Source organism: Lissotriton helveticus, chromosome 5_1 (assembly GCF_964261635.1).
Source record: "Lissotriton helveticus chromosome 5_1, aLisHel1.1, whole genome shotgun sequence".
NCBI lineage: Eukaryota > Metazoa > Chordata > Amphibia > Caudata > Salamandridae > Lissotriton > Lissotriton helveticus.
The window spans coordinates 1,226,074,004-1,226,099,222 of NC_136065.1; the positions used below are offsets into that span (position 1 = coordinate 1,226,074,004).

Below are 25,219 nucleotides of genomic sequence, written 5' to 3' on the forward strand. Positions count from 1 at the left end.
TATCACTCGGCGTCCGAGCTATCTCGCCAGTTTCGGTGGCCAGTTCCAAAATATAATCCGCTCCTCTAGGTTTTCTGAGCATTGCGGCCAACGACCTCCCAGGGCGGTCTCCCTCCCCATATCTACGGGCCTGAGCGTATTTATGTATGAATTTCACCTCCCTCTCTGTTTCTTCCTGATACTGAGTCAGCTTCGCCCTGAAGGCAGCCCGGGCCTTATCTGTAGGCGATCCCGTAATCTCGGCTTCCAGCGTCGCTAGTTCTTTTTCGAGCGTATCTAGTCTGCTTCTAATAGATCGCAGTACTCCAGTCTTTAGCGCCATACAGTGCCCCCTAGTCACCACTTTACAGGATTCCCAGAGTGTGCCTGGCGAATCCACAGTTCCTTCATTGAGCTCAAAGAACTCCTCTATCTTTTGCCCATATCTGAGGAAGAGATCAGGACTCTGGTCTCTGGTGGAGACTTGTCTACACATCAGCCTGTTGGAGATGTAGGCCGTTTGCCTGGTCTTGAACGTCTTCCTACCATTCATCAAAGGGAGACTGGTTCAGATTCTCACAGACATCACCACATCCATGTGGTACTGCGGCAATGCAGGGTGTGGGTGGTTGTCTTCGGTCCTGTGCCAAGAGGCACTTTGTTTCTGAAACTGTCTGAAGGGTCCGGACAGTTCCCTGGTCGTGAACCACCTTGTGGGATCTTCGAATGCCAAGGCAGCTGGGCCCAATTCATTCTAGTGGTTTTGGATTGGGCGGGGAGAGTGTGGTAATTGGAACTTTTGGGCATGAGCATCTGTCCTCTGAACAGTCTCCTGTTGCAGCATCACGTCCGAGCCCAGCAACCTAACCTACGCAGTCTGCACCTCCATGTGTGGAAATTGATCAGCTGCAGTTTACTGCTTTCAAGCTTTCTCCAGAAGTTGTGAATGTCTTTCTTGCTGCCATGCGTCCCTCTACTAAGTTTGTCTATGCTGGGACAAGCTTGTGGACTGGTGAGGCACCTTTAGTATGGACATGTTGAGGAAAAAACAGCCCAAATTACAACCGATGCCCAGGCTGCTGGCACAAGACGCCTCTTAGTTCCCATTTTGATCAGTTACCAAATAAAGAGACGGGCGCTGGAAGCGGGAGTGCAAGAACAGATTTTTATTTCTCATGAGGAGAGCCTGTCATTTCGGACACGCGCACAATGTCTTCAAGAGGTGCTCTAACAAGTTTCTCTGAGGCTCCGTCTTTTATACACAGGTTTATGATGCACAAACATTCCTTATTGCAATAAAGAAAGCTTGAAGTACGAAAAGGCAGTTTGGAATCCCAGCTTCAGGCCTATTCCCACGCCTGTCGCTCGGATGTCGTTTCCCCTCCCAAATGTAACATGTGATTGTAATCTTGCAGCCGGACATTCCAACAGGACACGAGGGCAAGAGGGGGTGGTCAGATCTAACGTTGGGCAGGCGATAAGATCGGGCACTTCGGTTGGTGTATCACGTTTTGCTATGCGGGGCCAGGGGGGGTACATCCATGAGGCTTTGTTTTATGACTTGGGACCGGGTCGAGAGGCCAGGTGTAGCCGGGGGGGGGTTATCAGAAGAGGGGAAGGGTGTTTCTGGGAGGAATGCAGGGGGTGTCGGTCAGGCAGGGGTGTCACTTTTAGAGTAGGGTCGCGCAGAGGGAGAGGGTTTTATGGCCTATGCATGAGAGAGCGGGGGTGTTCAACGGGGGGGGGGGGTGCTGGGGATTTAACAAACGGGCAGAGAGGCCTTGGTGCCTAAAATGGCTGTCGTGTACGTGCGTGCATGGGCCTATGCTGGCGGGATGATGCGGTCAATGCTTCGCGGTATTCGTTCTGCTTACAGCGAGGGGTATGGTGAACACAAATAAACGCCGCTTATGTACATATACATTGTCATTTTCCACAATGTTGTATGCAAAATTGTGAGAAGTCTTGTTTCTTTTATCTGTAGTCCAGCAAGGACTTGCAGGGAATGGTTCTTTCGGCCTTTTTGAGTCCGTCCGACCAACCATCCTTGTTCAAATCATCTGTTGTGGTTAGATTTATGAAATGTTTAACATGGGTTTACATCCTAAAACTTTGATTCCACTGTGGGAGCTCAGTGTACCCCGTTCAACCCAGTACAGAGCTGTCCACTACGATTCCTGACTCTAAAGACTCTATTTCTGGTCATAATAACTTCAGCTTTTTGAGAGTGAATTCCAAGCTCTGTCAGTGCATACGTCTTACAACTGCCTTTTTTTCAACGGTCCCAGCTCCTTTTCACATTTGGCAATCCATCATTCTTCCAACACGCTTTGCTCCGCCTCACCCCTCAAAAGAGGAGGAGAGCAAGAACGCTTCCGCCGACTCCTTTGACCTAAAAAATTATCCCTGCTCCCTACCCAGCCAAGTACTTGAGAAAGCCATCAACCAGCAGCTCATCAAATTCATGGAACACATCCACCTATTGGACTCCTCATAATAAGGATTCTGGGCAAACCACAGCACAGAGACTGCTCTGGTTGCTGCCACCGATGACATCAGATTACTCCTAGTCCTTGGAGAAATGGTGGCCCTGATCCTCCTTGACCTCTCTGCGGCATTCAACACCATCTCCCACAACACTCATCAACAGACTCCACAACATAGGCATACAGCAAAACACCATTGAGTGGATTGCCTCTTTCCTCACAGAACGCACACAGAGCATCGGATGGCCTCCCTTTCCCTCCTCACCCAAAAACATCATATTCTGCGTACCTTAAGGATCATCCTTCAGCCCCACCCTGTTTAACATCTACATGATCCCCCTCATAGACGTCGTCAAAGTCCACAGACTCAACATAATTTCCTACGACACTCAACTGATCCTCTCGCTTTCCGATGATTCTCCAATGCCAAACCAACTTCTGCAACTCCATGACCGACATAGCCAAATGGATGAGAGACAACTGCTTCAACCTCCACTCCAACAAAACTGAAGTTCTGATGTTCGGGAAGAACATCTCTGCATGGGACCACAGCTGGTGGCCTGCAGAACTCGGACCCACACCCACCGACCATGCACCCACAACTGACCATGAAACAGCATGGTAATGCAGTCGTCTCCTTCTACCACACACTTCGCATGCCCCGCAGAATCTTCAAATCCAACCAACACCAGAAAGACCGACATTACGGCCCTCGTCACCAACCGCCTCGACTATGGCAATGCCCTCTACGCTGGCATCCCCCCTCAGCTCCGCAGAAGACTCCAGCCCATACAGAACACCACAGCCAGACTCCTCCTGGACCTCCCCCAAACAAACCCACCTGCCTACATCAACCATCTACTAAGCCTCCACCAACCCTCCAGACACCTGCACTCATCACTCGATCTCACCCCCCTCCCCTCGCATCTGTCGCAGCCGCCACAGTGTCGGCTCCTTTTTTTCCTACATCGATGCCAAGACCGGGAGCGGCCTTCCCTTCCAGCTCCGTACAGCCGTCTCCATGGCAGACTTCAGAAAAAGACTCACACCCTGTTTCTTCAACACAGCGCCCAGATTCCCCAGGGGTGACGGTGTACGCTTTACAAATACTTGATTATTTGATTGAGAGACTTCATCGGCTGTACCCCAAAAGATCCTTGAGCTTTTACATCAATCTCGCCAAAGACCATCTGGTGGACGATCAGCTTTGTGTTGGGTTCTTTGGGGCACAGAAAGGTAAGACAGTGCAGAAAAGGACTTTGTCTAGGTGGATGATCCTTAGCAGGAAAACCTTCTACACATTGGCCAAGAAGTTTCCTCTAGAAGGATTGACGGCCCATTTCACCAGGTCCAAGGCTGCTAAGACTGCGAGGATACATGGCTTGCCTGTTGTTCTCTATCAGGCCTCGACGTTAGCATCAGTGCACTTGTTCATGAAGCAACACTGCCTTGACAGTCGTGTCCTGCAAGACTTATTAATCTGAGCCATTCCACAGAATCACCACCTTGGGAGGTTCTGCTTTGTCAGCTATTCTACAGGTGAGGAATCGATGGTTAGCCGTATTTCTCAGATATACAAGTTACATACCTATGGTAATTCTCTCTGGTGGATACTCTGTTTACCTGCAGATTCCTCCCACCCTCTCTCCTCCCTCTTCTGTGAAATGGTCTCTTCCATGTAAAAAGTTCCAAAATTAGAGATTTGAACACTGGCACCTCTGAATATTGTTATGCTCTGCGACAGAGGGTATAGGAAGCTGGCTCTCTAAATAGTGCACCAAAATATGGTACACTGTGCAGAGAGTCCAGGCGACCATTATTGGTTTACGGGGGTTAATATAACACTTCCTTTTGTGGTAGTGTAGGCGAGCAGTTTAGGCTTATGAAAGGATAGTGTTAAGCATTTTTTGCAGTCACAAACTCAGTAAGCGAGACACACACAATAAAGAAATCGGACACCAATTTATACAAATAACACAAATTTTTATATGAAGTTAGACACCAAGATCATCGTAATCAAGTAAGTACTTTATGAGATGGTGATTTTTTTAAGATTTAGAAAATGCACTTTATTTTTAAAATGTTAATGTTATCCTATGGGGGGAAAACATATACTGCATTTGGTAACACTTACAGGCCTGTTCTGCTGGACTTAAGGTAAGTATGGAGCAAGGTCCATGGCAGCACCAACAGGTCACCTTGGTCAGCTCTGGGGAGTCCAGGTGCTAGGGTGCTTTTCGGTGTCGGGTGTCCCGTTAAAATCAAAGGGAGGCGTTCCTGTTGAAAAGATGCTGCAAGCAGGAACTAGGGGACTGGGGGGTGGGGGAGTCTGGTTGAATCCACGGGGGCTTATGTCTTGAGGGTCTTGGGCACACAGGGACATTGTCATCCACACTTTGTCTGGCAGGTTTGTGCTGTTGAAAACTCTCCTGGTTCTCTGTGCTTGCAGAAAGAGGCTGCAGGCGGCAACTGGGGGACCAGTCTGGCTAAACTCAAGGGTAGGCTTAGCTCCTAAGGGTCTCAGGACAACGTTTGCACTGTTGCCTCCCTCGGACTCGGGCTGTGGAGTGTGGGTGCAGGGGTGCTTTGAGACATCAGGTTGCAATTGTTCAGAGGCTCTTTTTGTGTCTTTGGGACCTTGTCAAGAGGGGAAAAAGGGCAGCAGGGCTACCTTCGTTGTTGACCTTGTGGATCCTGATGTCTCTCGATGGTAGGTCCTGCTTTGTGTTGTTGGAGTCCTGACAGGACTACCACCAAACCTTGGTTGCTGAACTGCTCCGGTACTCTGGGTATTGGTGCTGGGCAGCTCCTAGGGGATGTGGCATCTCCAATCTTGGCAAGGAGACGAATCTGACCTCCTGGAGCACGAATACCTTTCTGCTGTTGCGCTGCTCCTTCGTAGAGCCAATGGCTAGCATTACGGTGGACCGTCAGATGCTTTGTGGTGCCTGCAGAGGAGCAGCTCCCCTTCTCCAAGGAAGATCTTTCATGGTTGTTGAGGGGCTGGGCAGTCCTCCAAGGGTTTTTGGAGGGTGGGGAGGGAGTTTTATATAGCGCGAACTAGACCTAATTAATCGGGTATCAGAGCGCTTTACATAGCACCAGTTTCGTTTCACAAGGACACATAAATTTTTTCTTAGGCACGGGGAGATTAAGTGATTTACCCAGAATCACAGGGTGTTGAGCATCGTAGCCGAGACTCGAACCCGGTTCCCCAGCTTCGACGTCGACCGCTCTAGCCGCAAGGCTCTTTGCGAAGTTGGTCCAAGTGATAATCGAAGTGCAAGCAGCATGGCATGATTTTGTGCAAATTTAGGTGCAGGTTTTAAGTACTCGCTCGCTTTGGTCCTTCTTCTTTCATCCTTGGTTCCTAGTCGTTGAATCTGGTGTGAGGGGGCAACCTAAATACTCAATTTCAGGGTGTTAAGGGGAGTGAAGGGTAGTAGCCAATGGGCTACCTACCCCTGGGGTCACTATACCCCCTGAATGACCACTTCCTGAGGGGAGTGGGCAGCACCCTGTCTCAGAGTTCCTAATTCCACCACACACAAGCTAGTGTAATTCTCTCTTTCGTTTTCACTTCAGGCTGCCCACCTTAGGGGTGCGTCTAGCCTGGAGGGGAAACATGCCACCTTGCATAGCTAATTTACCACCTGTCCTTGTGTCAAATGGGCCTCAGCGCAGGGGGTGGCATCTTCCAGGTCTGGGGAAGCAAGGCTCCCATATCAAAGGTTGTTTGCTCTTTGAAGCTCCCTACCTTGAAATGCTAATTTACTTGACATCCTGTTGGTGGAGGAGTTAACACCTCCTGCCTGAGTTGGCATTATTTCTGACCTGAAAGCGGGACTCTCACCTCCTAGAGGGTCAGAAACTCATCTGTGGTGGCAAGCTGGACAGGACCAGTCAGACCGCACACTAGAGGTCTAGTAGGGTCCATGGGGTACCTCTTGAGTACCCTATGGATGCATGTATTAATAATTCATAAATTCATCACTGAAATCAGTCTGGGTTTATTATGATACCAAACACCATAGGTTTCAGTGAAGCCATTGTGTAGCTGGGAAACTTGTTTTGACCAGTGCCCAGTACATACCTTAAGATGGCTTTCCTACTCAGTTGTAATTTCCAGCAATGGAACTAGACATTACAGGGGCGTATGTGCTCATGCAGCTATGTCCTCACATGTGCTATACTGCACCCTGCCTTAGGCCTGCTGTAGTGGTGACTTACATATAGCCCATGCTGTCTTTGGCATGGCACACAGGAATGTGACATGTCGTGTTTTCAAACATGGTTTGCACCATGTCACGCAGCCTGCAATGCCAGTCTGTGTGGAATTTGTGCCTGGGTCCCATAGGGAGGCATAAGATTTGCTGCACCCCTTAGGTACCCCCTTTAGTACCCATGCCCTATTTACAACAGTACCATTTACTAGGGACTTACGGGGTGCTAAACGCCTTGGCCAATTTTAAAACAATCTGACATCACTCAGTTTTAAGGAAGGAGCACTGGCACTGAGGTCTGGTTAGCAGGCCTCAGTGTACTGTCAGAGTCTCAAATCAGTTTCCAGTGGCTATAAAGGTGGCAAAAAGTGGGGGGACAACTGCAACAAAGACCCAGCTTCCTACAGAGGTCGTGGCCAGAGGCAAGAAAGAAACTGACTTTGAAGCGCAGGGGAGGCTCATACATGCAACAGCATTGTTCTTTCCGAGGCAGAGTGAAGTCAATGCGAAGCTGCACAGCATCATCTGACACACAGCTGTCAAGGCTTCTGATTGCTATGTGTGACATTTTCATAATTTCAGCCTAATTATGAGTGACAATTCAACGACTACGAGTGACACTTTCTCGTGGGGAAAATCTAGCAATGAAGAGTTCTTGGGCTCGCTCCAGCCCCTGCTGCAGACTGCACTGGGCATGTGCAAGCCTCAGGAGAGTAAGGCTGAGGCACACACAGTTCTTAAATTAAAAGAAAATTGTGTGTGCTCATGGTCATAAAGTCTATTGCCCGTTATTTTGTGTAAATAATAGAAGCTGCCCTCAGTGCAGACACGTGGGACACTTGAATGAACTGGTTTTAATTGTTCAAATCAACTAGAATATTGAAGTCACTGCTCCCTTCTACCACCACTCCTTTCATCATTCATGCACTGCGCTAATTCATAGGTACTGGCAGGCTCTGACCAAATACATTTTGCAGATGACCGTTCATACATGCACTTAATCTGTCTGCACACAACACCGGAGAAGAGGTCGACTGTAGCTGCAGCACACAAGTGCATGTATCTGAAGTGAAGTGAAGTCTGTGTGTGGTTGCAAGTGCATGTGTGAGTGGAACCTACTTAGAGGAAAGCTGAAGCGCATAATTTGGAACTTTTTTAACGCAACTAACTTGAGCGTATAATGATTTTAATGCACCTGGCCTGATTTAGACTCTGCCTAGGCACACACTTACTTGCTTGTATTTGTGACTGCGCCGGCAGCCAGGTCAGTGAGAGCAGCTGCATTTAGTCTCTGTGTGCCTGCTGCTCACATCAGGCTTGCTCAAGCTAGCTCTCATCTGCAGTAGTCCCAATCATGATTACTGTAGCGCCACCAGCTCAGGATGCAGCCTTCTGAACTGCCACCTGCCCACTCCGTGGAAGGGTGGCAGCTTTTGTAACGACCCATAACTGTGAGTCTGACAGAATTCACTGTCTGACTCTTGACCTCACCCATGTTTCGGATGCACCCATTGACAGGCACTGACTTTGACGTCTGTCAAATATGCCGCGCCGTGGTGATTGAATGGGAATCCAGTGTTACATTGTAGTGAGGCGAGCCCAGCCCCACCCCACCCAAGAAGTCTGTGCTACCTGCGTGTGTCACTGACTTGGTGTTATAACAACAACCAGGGATCGGGCCAGCAGCGCATGACAGTCAGTCACAGGGGCTAATATGCGTGACCTTGCATTTTAGTAGTTATGCGGACCACCACACTGAAATGCGTCAGTCTAACGCCTGATGAGTGGCACTTGGCAGGGCTGCTACCAGTGCTGGACAAATGCTGTTCAAATCTTCTAGGACCAGTCTGGCTCCTGGGGGTATTTTTTTTTTTACTAAAACAGATCAAATTTCTCCAGATTTGTAATTTGTCTGGCATCTACTGGGCTGTATCGCTGTATTTCAAGAGCTGCCATCTTCTGTAGTATAATATTAGAGCTTCTGGTTGCTGTCTTCCATGAACTTAAGTAAATGTTGGTTTTACGTCCCATTCATTCACAATTGCCTGTATGCACTAAATATATGTACGAAGTCTTTTAAAGCACACCCCTGATCTGTTAGACATTTTTTTTAAATCATCCTTTTTATCATTTCCTACAGGTTAGTGATGCCACCAAACTGAGGCCAAAGGCAGAGTTTTGTTTTGGTAAGATACACACATTCCAAAGATTTAATAAACAAGTTTGTTGGATTTAGGGTGTCATTTTGCCCATGTCACAGAATAAAGCACTCTCTTAGAAGTTTACCACATGAACATTTAATGGCAGAGTTGTCACGTTCGTCACGTGATAAATGGGTTTTCTTGTTTGTAAGCAGTGTTTTCATAGTAGAAATAAGTAGACTCTCAGGGGCAGATTTACAAGCCCATTGCGCCACTTTTGCGTCATTTTTAACATGGGAAAAGTGACGCAAAAGGGACGCAAGGGGCTTGTAAATTTGCCCCTAAATCTTCTTACTTTTCAATCTGCAATTTAAAAAATAAAATGATGCTGACCTCCTGGTTGACGCTGTAAGCGAAACTAGATCTCCTTTTACACACCAAATAGAATTAGCATTCACCCAGGAGCTGTTCCCCATAATGTACTGATAGTAAATGTTGAGATTGGAAGCAGTGGAACTATTCTTTGTTAAGTAGAATTTAAAATTCTCAATGTGTTCGATGCTTTGTTACAGATGTATTAAAAGTACACACCTTAGCTTATATATTTAATGCTACATGGATAAGTGCCTAAACCATATCTATATCCCTAGTAATGGTTGTCTTACTAGTTGCCATTCAAAAGCATAATTTTACTTCTAATTACATCTTTGTGAAACAGAAAAAGATGAAGGAGCACACTGCTTTTGTGCTGGATTCTTCTAATTCTCCAGTTTATATATCTATACATACATCTAATCAAAGAGCATCCTGCTTGTCTCGTTCTTTTTTAATTGTTGTTCCAGAAATGAGAGTAAATCCAGTCTTTACCGAACAAAGTGCAAAAGAAAAAAAAAACTAAATTTTCCCACACCTAGTCTTTTCTAGCCTAACTTTATAGTTTGGTACAGTAGTATATCAGTTTCAAGAAAGACTAACTTTGTTTTGTATGTTAGAATATTGATCTCCAAAATAATCAACTTATAGATTAGAGTCGAGTTGAATGTAGATTGTCTATTTTTACTGTGATAATATTTCGGGTGTTAATGTTATTGTTAAGATAGATCTGTAGGTTCCACCAATTTACCTGCATTACCCACCACTGTGAGCTTCTCAGTGTGCCCACACGTCAAAGCTTTTCAAACAGAATACCTGTGCAGGTTCTTTCCAATGCCCGCCAGTTTATCATCAGCTTTATTTCGTTTAATAGAATTAACTATAAAAGCATAAAATGCAAAATTAAAAAAACAGGTCATCATAAAATCCTTATTAGATTGTAAATACAATCATAAAAGCACATAAAACCATAAATTTATCTTCAGCATAAAATACTTATTAAAAATGTAACTACCGTAATATACAGATGAAAAAAGTAGCGTTAAAACCCTAACCCCATTAATCGGGCCTGGAACACCTAGATCTTACAACATCATGCAAAAAAAAAGTCTAGGAACCTGGAAGCACCCAGTCTCCCCATAGTCAATCTCAACGCTGCAATGCAGCATTTTGATTGGCAACCCTAAGCAACACTGCCATGCAGCTTTGTGACTGGTCTGATCACCGTGGTTCGGTGCTGAGATGGGGACTTGCGGCCTGGGCATGTTCCCCGCAAGGCTATGTAATGCAGCCTGGTGGGGAACATGCTAAGTGCGCAGACCCAGACGGCCGGCCAAGCTTACATATGCAATTAGTGTGCACAAACCACTCCTACCCCTGTGCCTCCAGCTCGCCACACCTTAACCGAGCCCGCAACTGCGAAAAATAAAATGATAATTACTACGTTGTCCGTTTATTTTTCATGCTCTAAGAGCAGCAGGGCGACGCTCCTCCGCCTTAGCAGAGGATCGTCCCTGGTAAATACATGAAAAGGCTTGGGCAAAATCCATAGCTTTCAGAATTGGTAAAAGAAACAGTTTCTTAGGAATGCTAAAATATTTAAACAGCAATACAAAATGGAGGGTACCCTGTGGAAACATATTGTCGCAGCCACAGGGCTCTAATGTGCTTGGCTAACCCAGCCACTCAGAGAGGCTAACTGGTGATGTAACAAATGAGACACCATTGCCTTGGAAAATACTGGGACCCCTGTGTATAGGATGAAATTAACCATAACAAGGAATATATAGACTGAAAAAACACACCTGGGCAAGGTATTTAAACTATTTATGCGGGCGAAAAGATCTAGAACATGTTGCAGACACTTACAGTTGTTATATAGGAAAATAAACAACATTGACTGATATCATTCAATTATTTATTTATCATTTTGTTATGTATCAAAAAGATTTTTCACTTTGGATAGAAACGTTTTTTTATAAAAGAAATTGTCAATTTTCGTTAAATAAGTTTGTTGGTTCTCATACATGTCCGTGAATACATGAAAAATTTGTTCATGGATAATGCATTCATACAAAAAAAGCACTAGATGTTTATAAAAGCTTCTATAAAAGTTAGCACATCGATTAAGAATGCATGATCATTGATTGTTGATAATACACAGTACAAGTATCGAAGAGATGTGAAGAAACTGGCGGTTTGTTGACAAATGAGACACAACAAATCTATCTCTATCGTTGGATAACTGGGAGAGATAATGTTCTATGCCCTGCACCTACTTTAATAATAAATGCTCTCGGACCATAGGTTTCCCAATTCCAGCTGTTCACGTTGCATGGAGGCACGTGCAAAGAATAGATCCATTAGCCGTTTTTTCTCCACTGGAGCACAAGGAATAATGATTATAAAGCACGTCTGCCCTCCCAAGGCTAGTTAAAGTAGCCTTTACATACGCTAGGCAGGCGATTTTATGCATTTGGTCAAGAGATAAACAGTCCAACAAAAATGACCTGTTAAGCTGTAAGCCTTCGCCAATCCATATCTTAACCCAACAAAGCAGTGGCCTAAGAGCTATAAGATCACTAATGTATCTGATACCCAGCTCCTCGTGCACCTAGAATGCTTGGGTGCTTTGCAGCACCTGCAAGATAGGCCTCAAAAAGGTTTTTCCGCTATTTGAAACCTGTCCACCTATCTGTGGCCTCGAACATCACTTCCACCTTGTAGATGCACTTGGTTTAATTAAGGTACCCAATGGCTACGAGCCCAAATCCTCTGGGCAAAGCTGGCAACCGCACCAGTGATCTGTGTCAAATCACAGATCTTGCCTTCCACTAGAGGATTCCGGATCATCTTGGCATCAAATAATACCCCCAGGTAAGGAAACGCTGCAACCTTAGCTTGAGTATGAATCACAACCCTTAAGGTTTTAGAACCTGTGGACCAAGGGACCATTACTAAGACATATGACTTTGAAAAATTAACGGTCAGGTCCAAACTATCCATATATGTGGTGTACTTGTCCAACAAGGACATCAAACCCACCGCTGTGCATGCCATAAGCACTGCATCGTCGGTATATAACAATACCGGCAATGGTCTTGTACCTACTCTTGGGCAGTCCACCTGTGCTGACACCAAGGCTTGTTCCAGCCCATTAATATAAAGGGTGAACAAAAGAGGTGTGAATATTCAACCCTGGCGAACACCCCTATTGGTGACAAAAGACTGTATGCTCCATCCCGGAGAGGACCTTACCGCAACGGAGGTGCCTGCATGGAGATTTGAGAGGAGAGAAACAAATTCTGGGTCCACCCTTATCGATAGCAGCAGATCCCAGAGCTTACTGCAATTTACCCTGTTGAATGTGAACGTGAGGCCCATGAATGCTAAATGCAACAAACTGGGTTGAGCAACAGTGTATTTGTTTATAAGTAGGTATAGGCTGACACGCTGAATAGTGGTCAACCTACCCAGCTGAAAATCATATTAGATTTGGTCTGTCCACGAGAGGAGCCCGTTTAATAGGATTCTCCCCAGCACTTTAACAATAGCATCTATGAGCGATATTGGACAGTAGCACTGTGGATTATCCTTGGCCCCCTTTTTAAAAATCGGTACAGTGATGGCAGATGACCACAAAAATGGAGCTCCCGCCCTTATTGCAGCATTTAAAACCAAGGTTAAAACAGGCCCGCAGACATCAATATCTCAAAATAGATCAGGGACTATCATCATGGCCTGGGGCTTTATTGCAGGATAGGGCCAAGGTACCCTGAGAATCTTCATCCAGGGTAAAGACCAGGTTAGCGCTTCCCAACGCAAAGCGTGTTTGTTCTGCTATACCATCTTGGAGGCCTACATTATATAATCCCTTAAAGTGAACCACCCACTGCTGGTCCCAAATATGATGGCACAAAGCAGGACCTGATGGCTCAGTAAAACCAGGCTTATTGATCACCCTCCAGAAGAGAGTGTTGTCTTTCAATTTGCACACCTGGGCTAAGTCCTCCCAAGCAGGTTTACATAAAATCTGTTTACGATATTAGAGCCATCTTATAGTCATTCGGACATTTAACAACAAGCTCCTTTTCTCTAGGAGACTGTTTAAGAGCATCTTTCAGGAGGCGAAGGCTCTTAGAACAGGCTTGGTCAAACCATCTAGGGTGTTCAGAGTTACTTGCCTGCTGGAACCATGAGCAGGACTGAGACCTTCGGTGCAATCCCTTTAAAATCTCCTCATCCAAGACACCCAGATCCGGACAAGTGGCGATCTCCTGCCGGCATTAGCTAAAGCGTGCCTAGAGGTCCACAAGAGACCAGTTTAGCCTTTTCCCTTCATCTACGATGCTGCACGCAGCCTGTGTTGCTGGTATTGGGTTGACCCTCCACTTAACACCCTCAATGCATAAAACCAAACGATTATGATCACTGAAGGGGCTGTGCATTATATCAAAACTTGAAATGAACAAAAAAAAGAGGAGTTGAAACACAAACGAAATCTATAATTGACACACAACCCCTCTCTTTGAATGCTGGGGTAATATGGGGGTTATTTGAGTTTACCAGCTTTTCTAGGGCAAAGACCAAATTATGTGTATGTAAAAAAAGTATTAAGTGCACTGCCTTCGGGTGTATGTGCCATATGGAGACCCTCAATCGTGGATCTCCAACTCACATTGCCAGGATCTAACGGCTACCACATAGGTGACAACTAAAATCACCTACCAATACTAGCTTCTCCAGTCCCAAACCCCACCCATCCAGAGAATTAATTGCCGAACATAGGCTATGGAGATTAAATAACCCACTTGATGTTGACTTTGCGTTATAGAAATTAATCCAAATAGTCGGAATAGATCCCGTAACAAACATTTTGAGGGCCTGAAATAAATGAGTCCCATTTTAAATCATTAACATATCCACAGAGTTCTAATATCACAAAGATAACCAAACCGCCCTTTGCCCTCCTCAATGTTGACGCTACTTCTGCAACACAAAAAGTTTTATATCCTTCAAGAATGAAATAGTTATCTAGTTCAAACGTTTCCTGTAAACGAATCACCTGGTATGTCTTAACAAACGGAACCCAATTTTTATCGTCAAACTTTGTGGACAAGCCCACAATGTTCCAGGACAGCAACCCCAATGCCTCATGATTTTGACCATTGTTATACTGATCAGCGGGCAGAGGCGCAGCCAGGTCTGGGTGAATCGCAATAGCTGGATGTCAATCACAGGAATCTTAATGACTCAAGGGAGCAAACCTGTTCTTAAAAGGCACGGAGAAAGGGCCCATTGAGCACTGTATGGAAGGAAAAGGACCCCTTGAACCACATTTTTTGTGACCCATGGGGTGTTGCGTATAATATTTGGCTTACAGACAACACGTAAGTGGAGCGCTTTGATTTCTGTCTGGGTGGGAGACTTGCTAAAATCAACAGTGATTAGAATGCGATAGAGGATTATTAAAGTGTACCAATATGCAGTCACCTGCCCATCTCTTTATTTATTTATTTTATTTATTTATTTTATTTATTTATTTATTTAAACTTATAAGGCGCGCAGCAACCCACAGTGGGTTTCCCGGCGCCAAGGGATAGACTAAAGAAGGAAAGAACTGCCAAATAAGCTTGCTAAAAGCACTGCTCTAATCACTGCTGAAAAAGCCAGCTTTTTAGTCCCTTGCGGAAGGTAAAGAGATCCGTTTCCGTCTTTAGAGTCACAGGCAAGGCATTCCAGGATTTAGGACCTAGATGAGAAAAAGATCGACCGCCCATCTTTACTAGCTTAAATCTAGGAATGATGAAATCGCCATTACCTGAGGATCTCAAGGAGCGCCTGGGCTTGTAGGCCTGAATGAGACCCTGTAGGTACTTAGGGGCTGTGCCTTGTTTGATCTTAAAAACTTGGCATAGAGCCTAGAATTTAATTCGGCTCGTGATCCTAAGCCAATGAAGATCGTGAAGTGCTTGAGAAGCAGATATTCTCCGAGGAATGTCACGAAGAAGCCGTGCAGCCACGTTCTGAACGACTTGAAGTTTATTTACTGTTGTCAAGTCAGCTCCAAGGTAGAGGACGTTACCGTAGTCCAGGCAGGAAGCAACCAGTGCCTGGACTACAGTCCTCTGTGTTGAAGTAGGGAGCGTCCACGGGATTTTTTGAAGCCATCTTAAGGTGGCAAAACAAATGGAGGCCTCCTTTACTGCCTGCTGCCGCATCGTGAGCTTTTCATCAATGAGGAATCCGAGATTGCGGACCTGAGCAACGGGTTGGGGGGTAGGGCCCATACCCTTATGCCAATGTTGAGGACCCCATAGATCTTTACCCTTGCCCAGGATCACAACCTCGGTCTTATCCCCATTTAGCTTGAGGAAATTGCTCCGCATCCACTCGGAAACACGAGTCAGGCCCTGCTTCAGAGCCGAGATTTTATTACCTTCCACATTAGAAAGGGAAAAAATAATTTGCGTATCATCGGCGTAAGAAAATAATGTAAGACCGGCTTCCTCCACAATAGTGGCCAGGGGTCTAACATAGATGTTAAATAGTAGTGGGCTGAGGATAGACCCCTGGGGAACGCAATACGCCGATGGATGGATTATAGAGGATGCTTTAGCGGAGAAGACTTGGAAAGTGCGACCGCTTAACAAGGAAGCTATCCAAGCTAAAGCAGGGCCCTCAACTCCTAGGGACCAAAGAGTTGCGAGAAGGATGGAATGTGACACGGTATCGAACGCCTAATCGAGAAGAATGAGTGCAGATGTTTCACTGCGATCGATACCATGGCGCAATCTCTCGGTAACTCCTAAAAGTGTGGTTTCAGTGGAATGGTGCGCTCTAAAGCCTGATTGAGACGGATGCAGGAAGCCTGAACTCTCTACAAAGTGAGTCAACTGTGTGTTAATATGTCTTTCCAAGATCTAAGAAAAAATGGGCAGCAGCGAGATAGGCCTAAAGTTGGATAAATTAGAAGCATCAGCTCCAACCTTTTTCAGAAGAGGAATAATCATCGCATGTTTCCACTCCTGTGGAACATGTGACTCTGTCAGGGAGGAGTTAAGGAGTTTCATCACCACACGGCGGGAATCCAAGTCAAGTTGCTTCAGGATCTTAGCCGGTAAAGGGTCACGTGGGGAGCCAGATTTGATACTTTCCAGACAGTGAGCAAAAGAAACATCGTCAAAAAGTGACCAATCAGTCAGTTGGACTACCAGGGAGGGCAGACTGTTATGGGCAGACACTGACATAAGAGGTAATTCCTCATCGGAGGTTGAAGGGCTCAGAGAATCATAGATACGTTCCACCTTAGCTATGAAATTTTCTGGAGTGGAATTACATTGTGACTCGTCCAAAACAGGGGGGGGCAGGGATCGAATCTGCTCCTGTCAGCTTTTTTACCACAGAAAAAAGTGTGCGGGGGCAGTTCTGGGCATGTATTACAGTATTGGCAATATAAGCAGCTCTGGCCATTTTACACTGTTTGTGATAGTCTCTAAGGGCTTCCTTATAGGCCACTTTGCAAGACAAAGAGTAAGAGCGTCTCCATTTCCTCTCGAGAGCCTTGCATTGAGACTTCATGGTCTTTAAATTTTCCGAGAACCATGCCGCGGGGGGACGGTGGTGCAAGGAGTGCTTAGGTACCAATGGAAGAAACTTATCTACGGCAGCACTCAACCATTTGGAAACTGCAGCATCTAGGTCAGATAGGGACGAGTCAACATCTGGTAAGGTATCAGACAGGTGCAAGTTAAAATTTGTGATGTTAAGTTTGCCCCAACGTCGTAAACTCTCTTCCATGTCACCGATACCAGTGGCCATAGTCTTAGTACAATGCAGAGTGAATTGAACAGCGAAATGATCAGACCACTCCAAAGGGCGGGCAGCTGGTTCGCAGTCATGTGGAAGGTTGGAAAGGACAGGATCTAATAGGTCCGAGAGGTATGGGCCTGATGTGGGAGGGGGAATTGCTAGCCGTAGAAATTATAGGGATGCAGATACCAAAGACCTGGCCGAATGTAACGGTAAGGCAGCAGCCTGTACCTGCATCATTTCAGGGCAATGAAGCCTTGCTGCATCATCTGTCCAAAATCCTTATGATGAACATCAAGGACCTTTAATTGATCTCCCAGCTGCCCAATACTTGCTTCAATTTATTCCAATCTCCGGTAAATAGAGTCTAGCTGCGGGTCCCTGACGGTTGATTACCCCAATATTGGCATCCGGCCCCCGGATAACCTGATCCGTCAGATGCGTACATTTCAAAAGTTCTGCTGAACCCCAACAGTAACTGAAATAACGTTTGATTTGGAAACCGCATTCTTCCTTCTGCACTTACCCCATGGCTAATAGTTGGGCTGACAGCAATAAAAGAGTCCAACAAACACCCCTCGCTAATGGTATATCCTGTTATAGCACAGGAATCATTATGGAACATTCCCTCACCATGCCCCGACTACAAGCAATCGACACAGTATGTGAATCCAAAGATGAGATCACACTGTCACCCCTTTGATCCCTGCAGTGAGAGAAACCAGAGGGTACTCTTCCCCCGTCATGGAAAGTCTTCTCCCTGCTAATTCAATCTCTTTAGAAACAACCTTCACAGCCACCCCCCCTCCTCCTTTTCTCTTCTTCATCTCTGAAAAATGTGGGCAGAACTCAACAAGATGATCAGAAACCTAGTAACACTCTTTAAAATTGTAAGCAACAGCTGGTCCCACCAAAAAACAGATTAGTGGTGTGTCCCACAGGTTGGCAGGATGACACTGCTTGTGTTCCTTGAACCAGTCACCCTCCTTCTCCGTACCAAAGATGCACCAAATCATAAGGGGGCACCACAGAAGGACACAAAGGTTGTTTAGGCTTGGCGAAAGGTCCGTGTCAGCTAAATGACATTTTAAATAAGTCTACTAAGGGCTACTAGCATCGCCATGGCGTGGGTGGGTACATTTCACGTACCCGATACAGAGCACCAGAACACATCAGGTAGATGTTTCCCCCAATATCGGCCTCCTGGGTCCAGGGGGTGGCCCCACCCTGTCTATTCCTGGCGATGACGAGCAGAAACCTGCATGCTGCGGGATAAAAGGCAAGCACTATATAGTGCATCACCCGCATCGTGTCCTCTCAGGCAGGCCCCTTCTTATGTGGCAAGTGAAGGACTCTGGGACTGCAAATCTTGCAGACCCCAGGCAACCGACAAACAGCTCCTCAAAAGTGTCCCCTTTCTCCTGATTATGGGATTGGGTGAGGAACAGTTCCCCTGGTGGCCAGGATGGCAGGCAACACGGGGGTATGTCAGGGCCCCTATGTCAGGCGCACTGCTACTTTCATTGCTGTAGGTTGAGGTTGGGGCCCTCTCTGGTCCTGGCAGTACAATGCCCCTGGCAAGTGGGGCTTCTCCTGCGGCGTGGAGATTCAGCCCAGGAGTCGCCCAAGCCCAGGCCTGCATTTTCTGGGAGCCACCCTACTGCCAGCACCGTGGTTCTTCCCTGCTCTGCAGCACCACTTCCGCACCAGATGGCTAAGTCTATGTGATTGGGCAATCTGTGGCCACCAGCAGGGCCGCCCTTCGCTCCTACACGTTGCCGCCCTCCGCTGGTCTCTGATACTTTTAGTCATGGGCCACCGTCATTTTGGTGCAGAACGAGAAGTGCCCACTGGTTACAAAGAAGTAGTAGTTAAAAGGAGGGGGGCTGTTGAGCTTCTGCTCAACCCACTCTGCTGCAGGTGAACCTGCTCTGCCGCTTCCTGAGGTCCCAATTGCGGGCCGTGACATCCTCATCTCGGGAGCTGCTCTCGGAGCAAGACCTCCGGCGGCCTCAGGCATGAGTTTCTTGGGGTTGGTCCAGCCCCAGGTGTTTCACGGTGTTCACCAGGTTTCCTGGTGCCCATGTAGCGCATCCAAAATATTTAAAAGCATTGACATGCAGCATAATACAGATACTAAGCTGCCCATCAATTCAACACGGCAGACAAAAAACAGCAGCCATAAATATAAAAGGCGAGATAAAACGAGCACATCTTGCCATTTGTAATCTAAGAACATGACATGAAGAAAGGCACACAATGCAAAACCAAGACAGTCAGTTTAAGCAATAAAGAAAGCTTGTGCTGCAATGCATGTTTAAGAAAATTGGCCACGGCAAAGCAAACCGCTGGGTTGGAAGTGACTGTAAATACAGATGGGCAGGGTTATGTCGGGAATGTGGGGTACATCTCAAAAGTGGAATTTGAAATATCCTGGCATAACTGTTTATAAAAAAACCTGCAAAAGAAAAGAAATTGTGCTAGAGTTTGCAGTGATTGCTCATCGCAAGGGCAGACCAAGATTCTCTTCAGTACAAATTGGTCCAGGAGGAAGGAGAGTTGGCACTTAATCAGTCTCAGCTTAAGCCTTGTGAGAAGGACCCTATCACCTCCTCTTAGCACCATGGCCAGGTAAGGTTTCATTTCGGGGGTGGTTTGTACCAACAGATACTCTCAGTTAGCAGGCTTCTGCAGCTCAGACTCTTCCCCTTTTCTGTTCATATGGTCTCTAAAAGAGGTTTTTACCCGACTATTGTCCCTTGCGTGATATCACCAGGTGAGGCTAAAACATTCGATCTACCCAACTTATTACAGATCTCCCTGACATAACCAAGAGACGGGATATGGCGACCCATGCCACAACCAAGGCAAATAAGGCAATCCAAGATAATATCCCTATTCCAACAGTTATTGCTCTTCACAAGGCCCTGCAGTGCCCACCAATTAAATATTATTTCTGTGCACACTGACACAATACATTTACATTGCCCTTCAGTGACAAATACTTGCACCAATGCAGGATCTTCATAATGCTCTCCATTGTCTGCTCCTTATCCTGATCGTCCAACCATCACGGTTTTAAGTCTGTAGACCATCTATGTGTGAAAATAATTTTCATATTGGCCCGAGGCATAGTCTACAGCATGCTACTGCATTTGTAGCCACACATATGTGTTTTTTTTCCCCCTATGTACCTAGCTCCGCTGCCCCTTCCTATCGTTTCGTATACTTCTGTATGTCTATGCATTTTTGTTCACATCTGTAAACTTAATTTTTTTCAACCTTGTAAATCACTCTGATACCTCCCGGGTTAAGTTTGCGCTCTATAAAAAACTAAAACTAAAAAATAAAATAAATAAAAATGCGCCTGCTCAATGTGCAACTTTTTCCTTCATGTAGGCCGCATATTCCCCTTTATGTAACTTCTACCTTTCACAGATTTACAAAGTAAGAAATGCAGCCTCTCATATGAAACATGTTTCACCTTCTTAGGTGATAATTTGCAGCCCTTAACCATCTGTATATGGTAAACCTTTTCAAGTTTGCTGTTTCTTATGCCAATATATGAAGCCCTTTTCCGGTCTTTTGACTTCAAATGCTGCAACCATTAACCCTTTGAGCTACCTTTTCCAGAGGTGTAAGAGTGTTGCGAAGGTAAGGTTTTCCACTCTGTGCTTTACTCCGTTGAGATATATTTATATCTATATATATATATATATATCTATATATATATAGATATATATATATATATCTCCACACAGAAGTTGCCTGGAATGAGTCAGCCCGCACATGTGAGTAAAGTAACCTTTTTAGTTCAAGGAGGAACGGCACTCCGTTCACAGCGCTAGTGCCTCGCATAAAATATGAGCCATGTGAAGCCCGACGCGTTTCATGCCAGGAAGCATTTCTTCAGGCTGACTCATTCCAGGCAACTTATGTGTTGGTGAATAGCGGCGCAGCCTGAGCCGCGAGTCAAGCCTCACTGCATCGAGATGTAGCCCCGCAGTGATGCCAAATCGAAGCCATTGCACAAGGCACGGGTGCACCACAAGAAGGAATATACTTGTGCTTCATGAGCAACGAGAGATGTACTTCGCTAGAGTTCAAACAATTGGTGATTTGAGAATCTGGCACAGGCAACTCTCATGAGGTAGGTTTTTTTTAATGCTTTATTTTTCAGTTGTATGCATACATGAACAAAGTATACAGTACATTGCGGTAAATAGCAACGGCAGTTACAGAAAGTATATGCAGTAAGATATGTAGTATATGCTACATTTAATGGTGCAGGTGATCATTGGAATGTGGGCAGAAATCGAAGACATATAATAAGGTGTTTAACAGAGTAATTTACAGTACATGGAAATCCACAGTGTGAGTGGCGGAAAATAAAGACTTTTCAACATCATGAACATTTGTCCCACACAGTGCCTCAAGCCGACCCCCTCGGGAACGATACTACTAGCTATCAGTGATTCATGTTCGGTTTGTTTCTTAGCGATGTAAGTCTTGTATGGACCCCAAATGTCCACAGGTCTCGAAGAGCTAGGGGCTAGTGCAGAGTACTCCTCTCAATTAATATTGCAGAACGCTAAACTGCGAAGCCATGACTGTAGTGAAGGGGCCCTCTTGCTACCCCACAGTAGAGCAATCTCCCGCTTAGCTAACAGGAAACCCAACGCTGCCAATTTCCTGACCTTCCTTGGGAAATTAACCACGTAGCCCAACAGTGCGATCTCAGGAGTGGGTTGTAACCACATGAAGAGTATGTCCCCTAACGTGATGTGTATCCGAGTCCAGTATTGATGTATTTTAGGACATATCCAGGAGAGGTGGGCAAAGTTGGCAAATGGAGCCAAGCATTTCTGGCAATGGTGGGGTCTGGTACGGTCTATCCTATGGGATCGTGCAGGTGTGTGATACATTCTACGGAGAAACTTAAAATGAAGCAACTTATGCCTGCTATTCAGTGAGACCTCTTTAGTTGCCCTGCAGCATTGCTCCCACTGGTCGTCTGTAATAGGCCTGCCCAAATCCACCACCCAAGCCGTGCGTACTTTAGCATTCGAGAATGGTCTGGACGTCCCACATTGTTTGTATAGTTTTGAAATCGAGTGTGGGCCTGTCGAACTGTTGATAAGCAGTGTCAGTGGTGGGGCCGGCTCCGGGGCCGAGGAAAGGAAGCGAACGTGGCCCGAAGCATGGAGTACATGCGCTTCAGTACAAAGGTGTCCATAAAGGAGCGTTCACTGAAACGAGCTTCCTCTGACACCGAGAAGACATGATCATCAGGAAAAAGGTCGCCTATCGTGTGAATGTGTAATTTCTCAAGTGTGCGTTAAATCAAGACCTCCCCTGTTATGGGAAGCAATGAAGGGTTTGGCGGGGGTAACTCCGGAGAATATAACTGAACAAGGCCGAACAGTCTACGCAGCCTGTCCCATGCCCAGCAGGTGGTGGAAACAGTATGGATGTCACAGGGGTCTCTGGGGAAGCCCTTGGGAAGGATAGCGGAAAGTTTCCGTGGGAGTAGTAGGTCAGCCTCCGGCTTCAATTATGGGACATGTGCGTCTGGGTGGTACCAGGCATATGCATAACAACATTGTGCTGTCAGGTAATACAAATACATGTCCGGAACCCCAAAGCCACCTCTTTCATACGGCAGGGTCAAGGTCTGCCAGTTCACACGCAGTGTCTTGTTCCCCCAAACGAGACGCAAGAGGAGTGTACGCAGCTGAAGAAAAAAAGTCAGAGTGAGAGGAATGGGACTATTGTTAAAGCGGTATAAAAACCGGGGGAGGACCACCGTTTTAATTATAGCCACTCTCCCGGCCAGTGATGGCGGCAACCGCAGCCATTTCACAATCTGCGATTCCAGGGAGCTAATAGCCCTACCATAGTTCAATCTGATCATAGTGGCAGTGTCTAGATGGATATAAACTCCGACATACTTGACTGTATCTTGGCACCACTCAATCGGGAATTCGCAGTCCCAAGAAGTCGTGCCAGCAGTCAACGGGAAAATAACCGATTTGTGCCAATTGACGCTGAGACCTGAAAACCTACAGAATCGAATGATTTCCAGAATCAGGGGTTCGAGGTTAAGATGGGGCAGCCTAACATACAAAATGGTATCATCCGCATAGAGTGAACCCAGAAGAGGCCCAGTGCGAAATTGTAGTCCGCGGTGTAAATGTTTTTCTTAAAAGTGTCGAACTAGTGGGTCCATTGCCAATATAAAAAGTAATGGGGACAATGGGCATCCCTGCCTCATGCCGCGAGATAGAGTAAAAGGATCGGAAATAGTACCATTCAGGCGTAGTCTAGCTATTGGTTCGGTGAAAAGGAGAGCAACCGTAGAGACAAAACATTCGGGCATACCCATACAACGCATGACAGACAGGAAAAAGGACCATTCAAGGGAGTTGAATGCCTTCTCGGCGTCAAGGAGTACGGAGGCGGCAGGCGTGACGGGATCAATCCTGTGCAGCACCATGAACAGAGTCTGCAAGTTAAGTGACGTGGATCTATGAGGCACGAAACCCAATTGGGCCGGAGAAATGTTGGATTCCATTAACAAAGATAACCGTATTGCGATTACCTTTGCCAATATTTTATAATCCAGATTCAGTAGGAACAACGGTCTATAGGAGCCACAAAGTTTGGGGTCTTTGCCCGGTTTGGGAAGAAGAATAATGACCGCTTACCTGAACGTTGGAGGCAGAATACCCACTTCTAGCGCCTCAGCATGAACCTCCACCAATCTTGGGACCAAAATATCTTTATACGCTTTATAAAAATCAGCTGAGAAGCCGCCGAGACCAGGAGCAGAAGAGCCCAGCAACGCCTCGATTGCCTCTAAAATGCTGTCCTGAGATATGGGAACGGACAATCTTGCATATACCGCTCTAGGTAGACCATTGCAATTTCTGCCAAATATTTCCCCTGGTCCCGCATGTCTCCAGTGACTCTGGAGGTGTATAATGTTTTGTAATCTGAAAGGAACGTGTTGCATATGTTTGGGGTAGAGTGCAATGGAGTGTCGTTTGGCCCTCTGAGCTCCGTGATGTAAGGTTTATCCTGCGGAGGGTGTGCACTAGGATTCTGGGTCTTTCGCCCTCTCCATATCACCGAGCGACATGCTGTTTATTAAGGAACAATAAGTCTCGTTTCGATGCTTCTCTAATTTCGAGCAGCAAAGCTAAGCACCGGGTTTCCCCGGTCCCGAATACCGTTACCATTAAATCTCGGTCCAGGGAAGCGATATCTGCCTCAATGCAGTTTAAAGTGGAGCGTAGATCCCGTAGGACCCCAGCATGTTTAGCGATACAGGCTCCCCTGATATGGGCTTTGAACCCCTCCCAGAGTACCGCCCAGGTGTCCACCGACCCAGTGTTTGTTTCAAAGTAGTCCTCTATAGCCTGTCTGATTTCTTCCTGAAAAAACCTGATCTAAAAGTGCGCTTCCAGGAAAACGCCACTGTCTCTCATATCCTCCCGGTCTGGGAACGTTGATTTTAAGCACGACCGGAGAATGGCACGAAAGCGTGCGTGGTAAAGTAAGCAATCTCCCAGCCAGCCGGCAACTCCCGGGGAAACCAACCGGTAGTCTATCCTGCTCCATGTGTTATGAAACCCAGAATAGTGTGTGTACTCCGGAAGATGTGGGTGCAATTTGTTTTCAACATCTAGTAAAGAAAAGTGGTTGCATATGTCGTTAAGCGCCTGTCGTGAACGGGGTTTAGTGTCTGGGGATGTGGAAGTGCTATCCCTGGCTGGATCCAACAATAAATTGAAATCTCACCCTGTTATCAGAAGTCCGGGGTCTAGTGTCAATAGCCGCACCTGCAACTCATGAAAGAAGTCCGGGGAATCCACATTAGGACCATACACACAGACTAATGAGATCTTGTGTCCCATCAGTGAACCAGTAATAATCCGGGATTGGCCCTCTCCGTCCGCCAACATCTTGTGTAAGGAGAAGGGGATTCTTCTATGTATGAATATGGCAACCCCCCTCGCATATCTACTGTAATTGGAAACAAATCTATGGGAACCCCAGTTCGCTGCGATTGGAGTGTGATCAGAGTTAGACAGATGTGTTTCCTGCATGAACACAATATCAATGTTATGTCTAGCGATATAATAAAGGACTTGCCTTCGTTTTCTAGTGTTGTTTAAACCTCTAACATTCCATGAAATCCGAG

At 46.2% G+C, this 25,219-nt stretch overlaps 1 protein-coding gene across 4 annotated transcripts in view; it reads left to right on the plus strand.

The window, feature by feature from the left end:
* Positions 1-25,219, plus strand: part of PLEKHA1 (pleckstrin homology domain containing A1) — a 486,448-nt gene that overhangs the window by 158,504 nt on the left and 302,725 nt on the right. For all 4 annotated transcript variants that reach the window (XM_078643947.1, XM_078643949.1, XM_078643950.1 and 1 more), the window contains exon 4: positions 8,829-8,874. In XM_078643947.1, the coding sequence (XP_078500073.1) occupies positions 8,829-8,874 (46 nt within the window). The remainder of the gene's footprint in view (positions 1-8,828; positions 8,875-25,219) is intronic.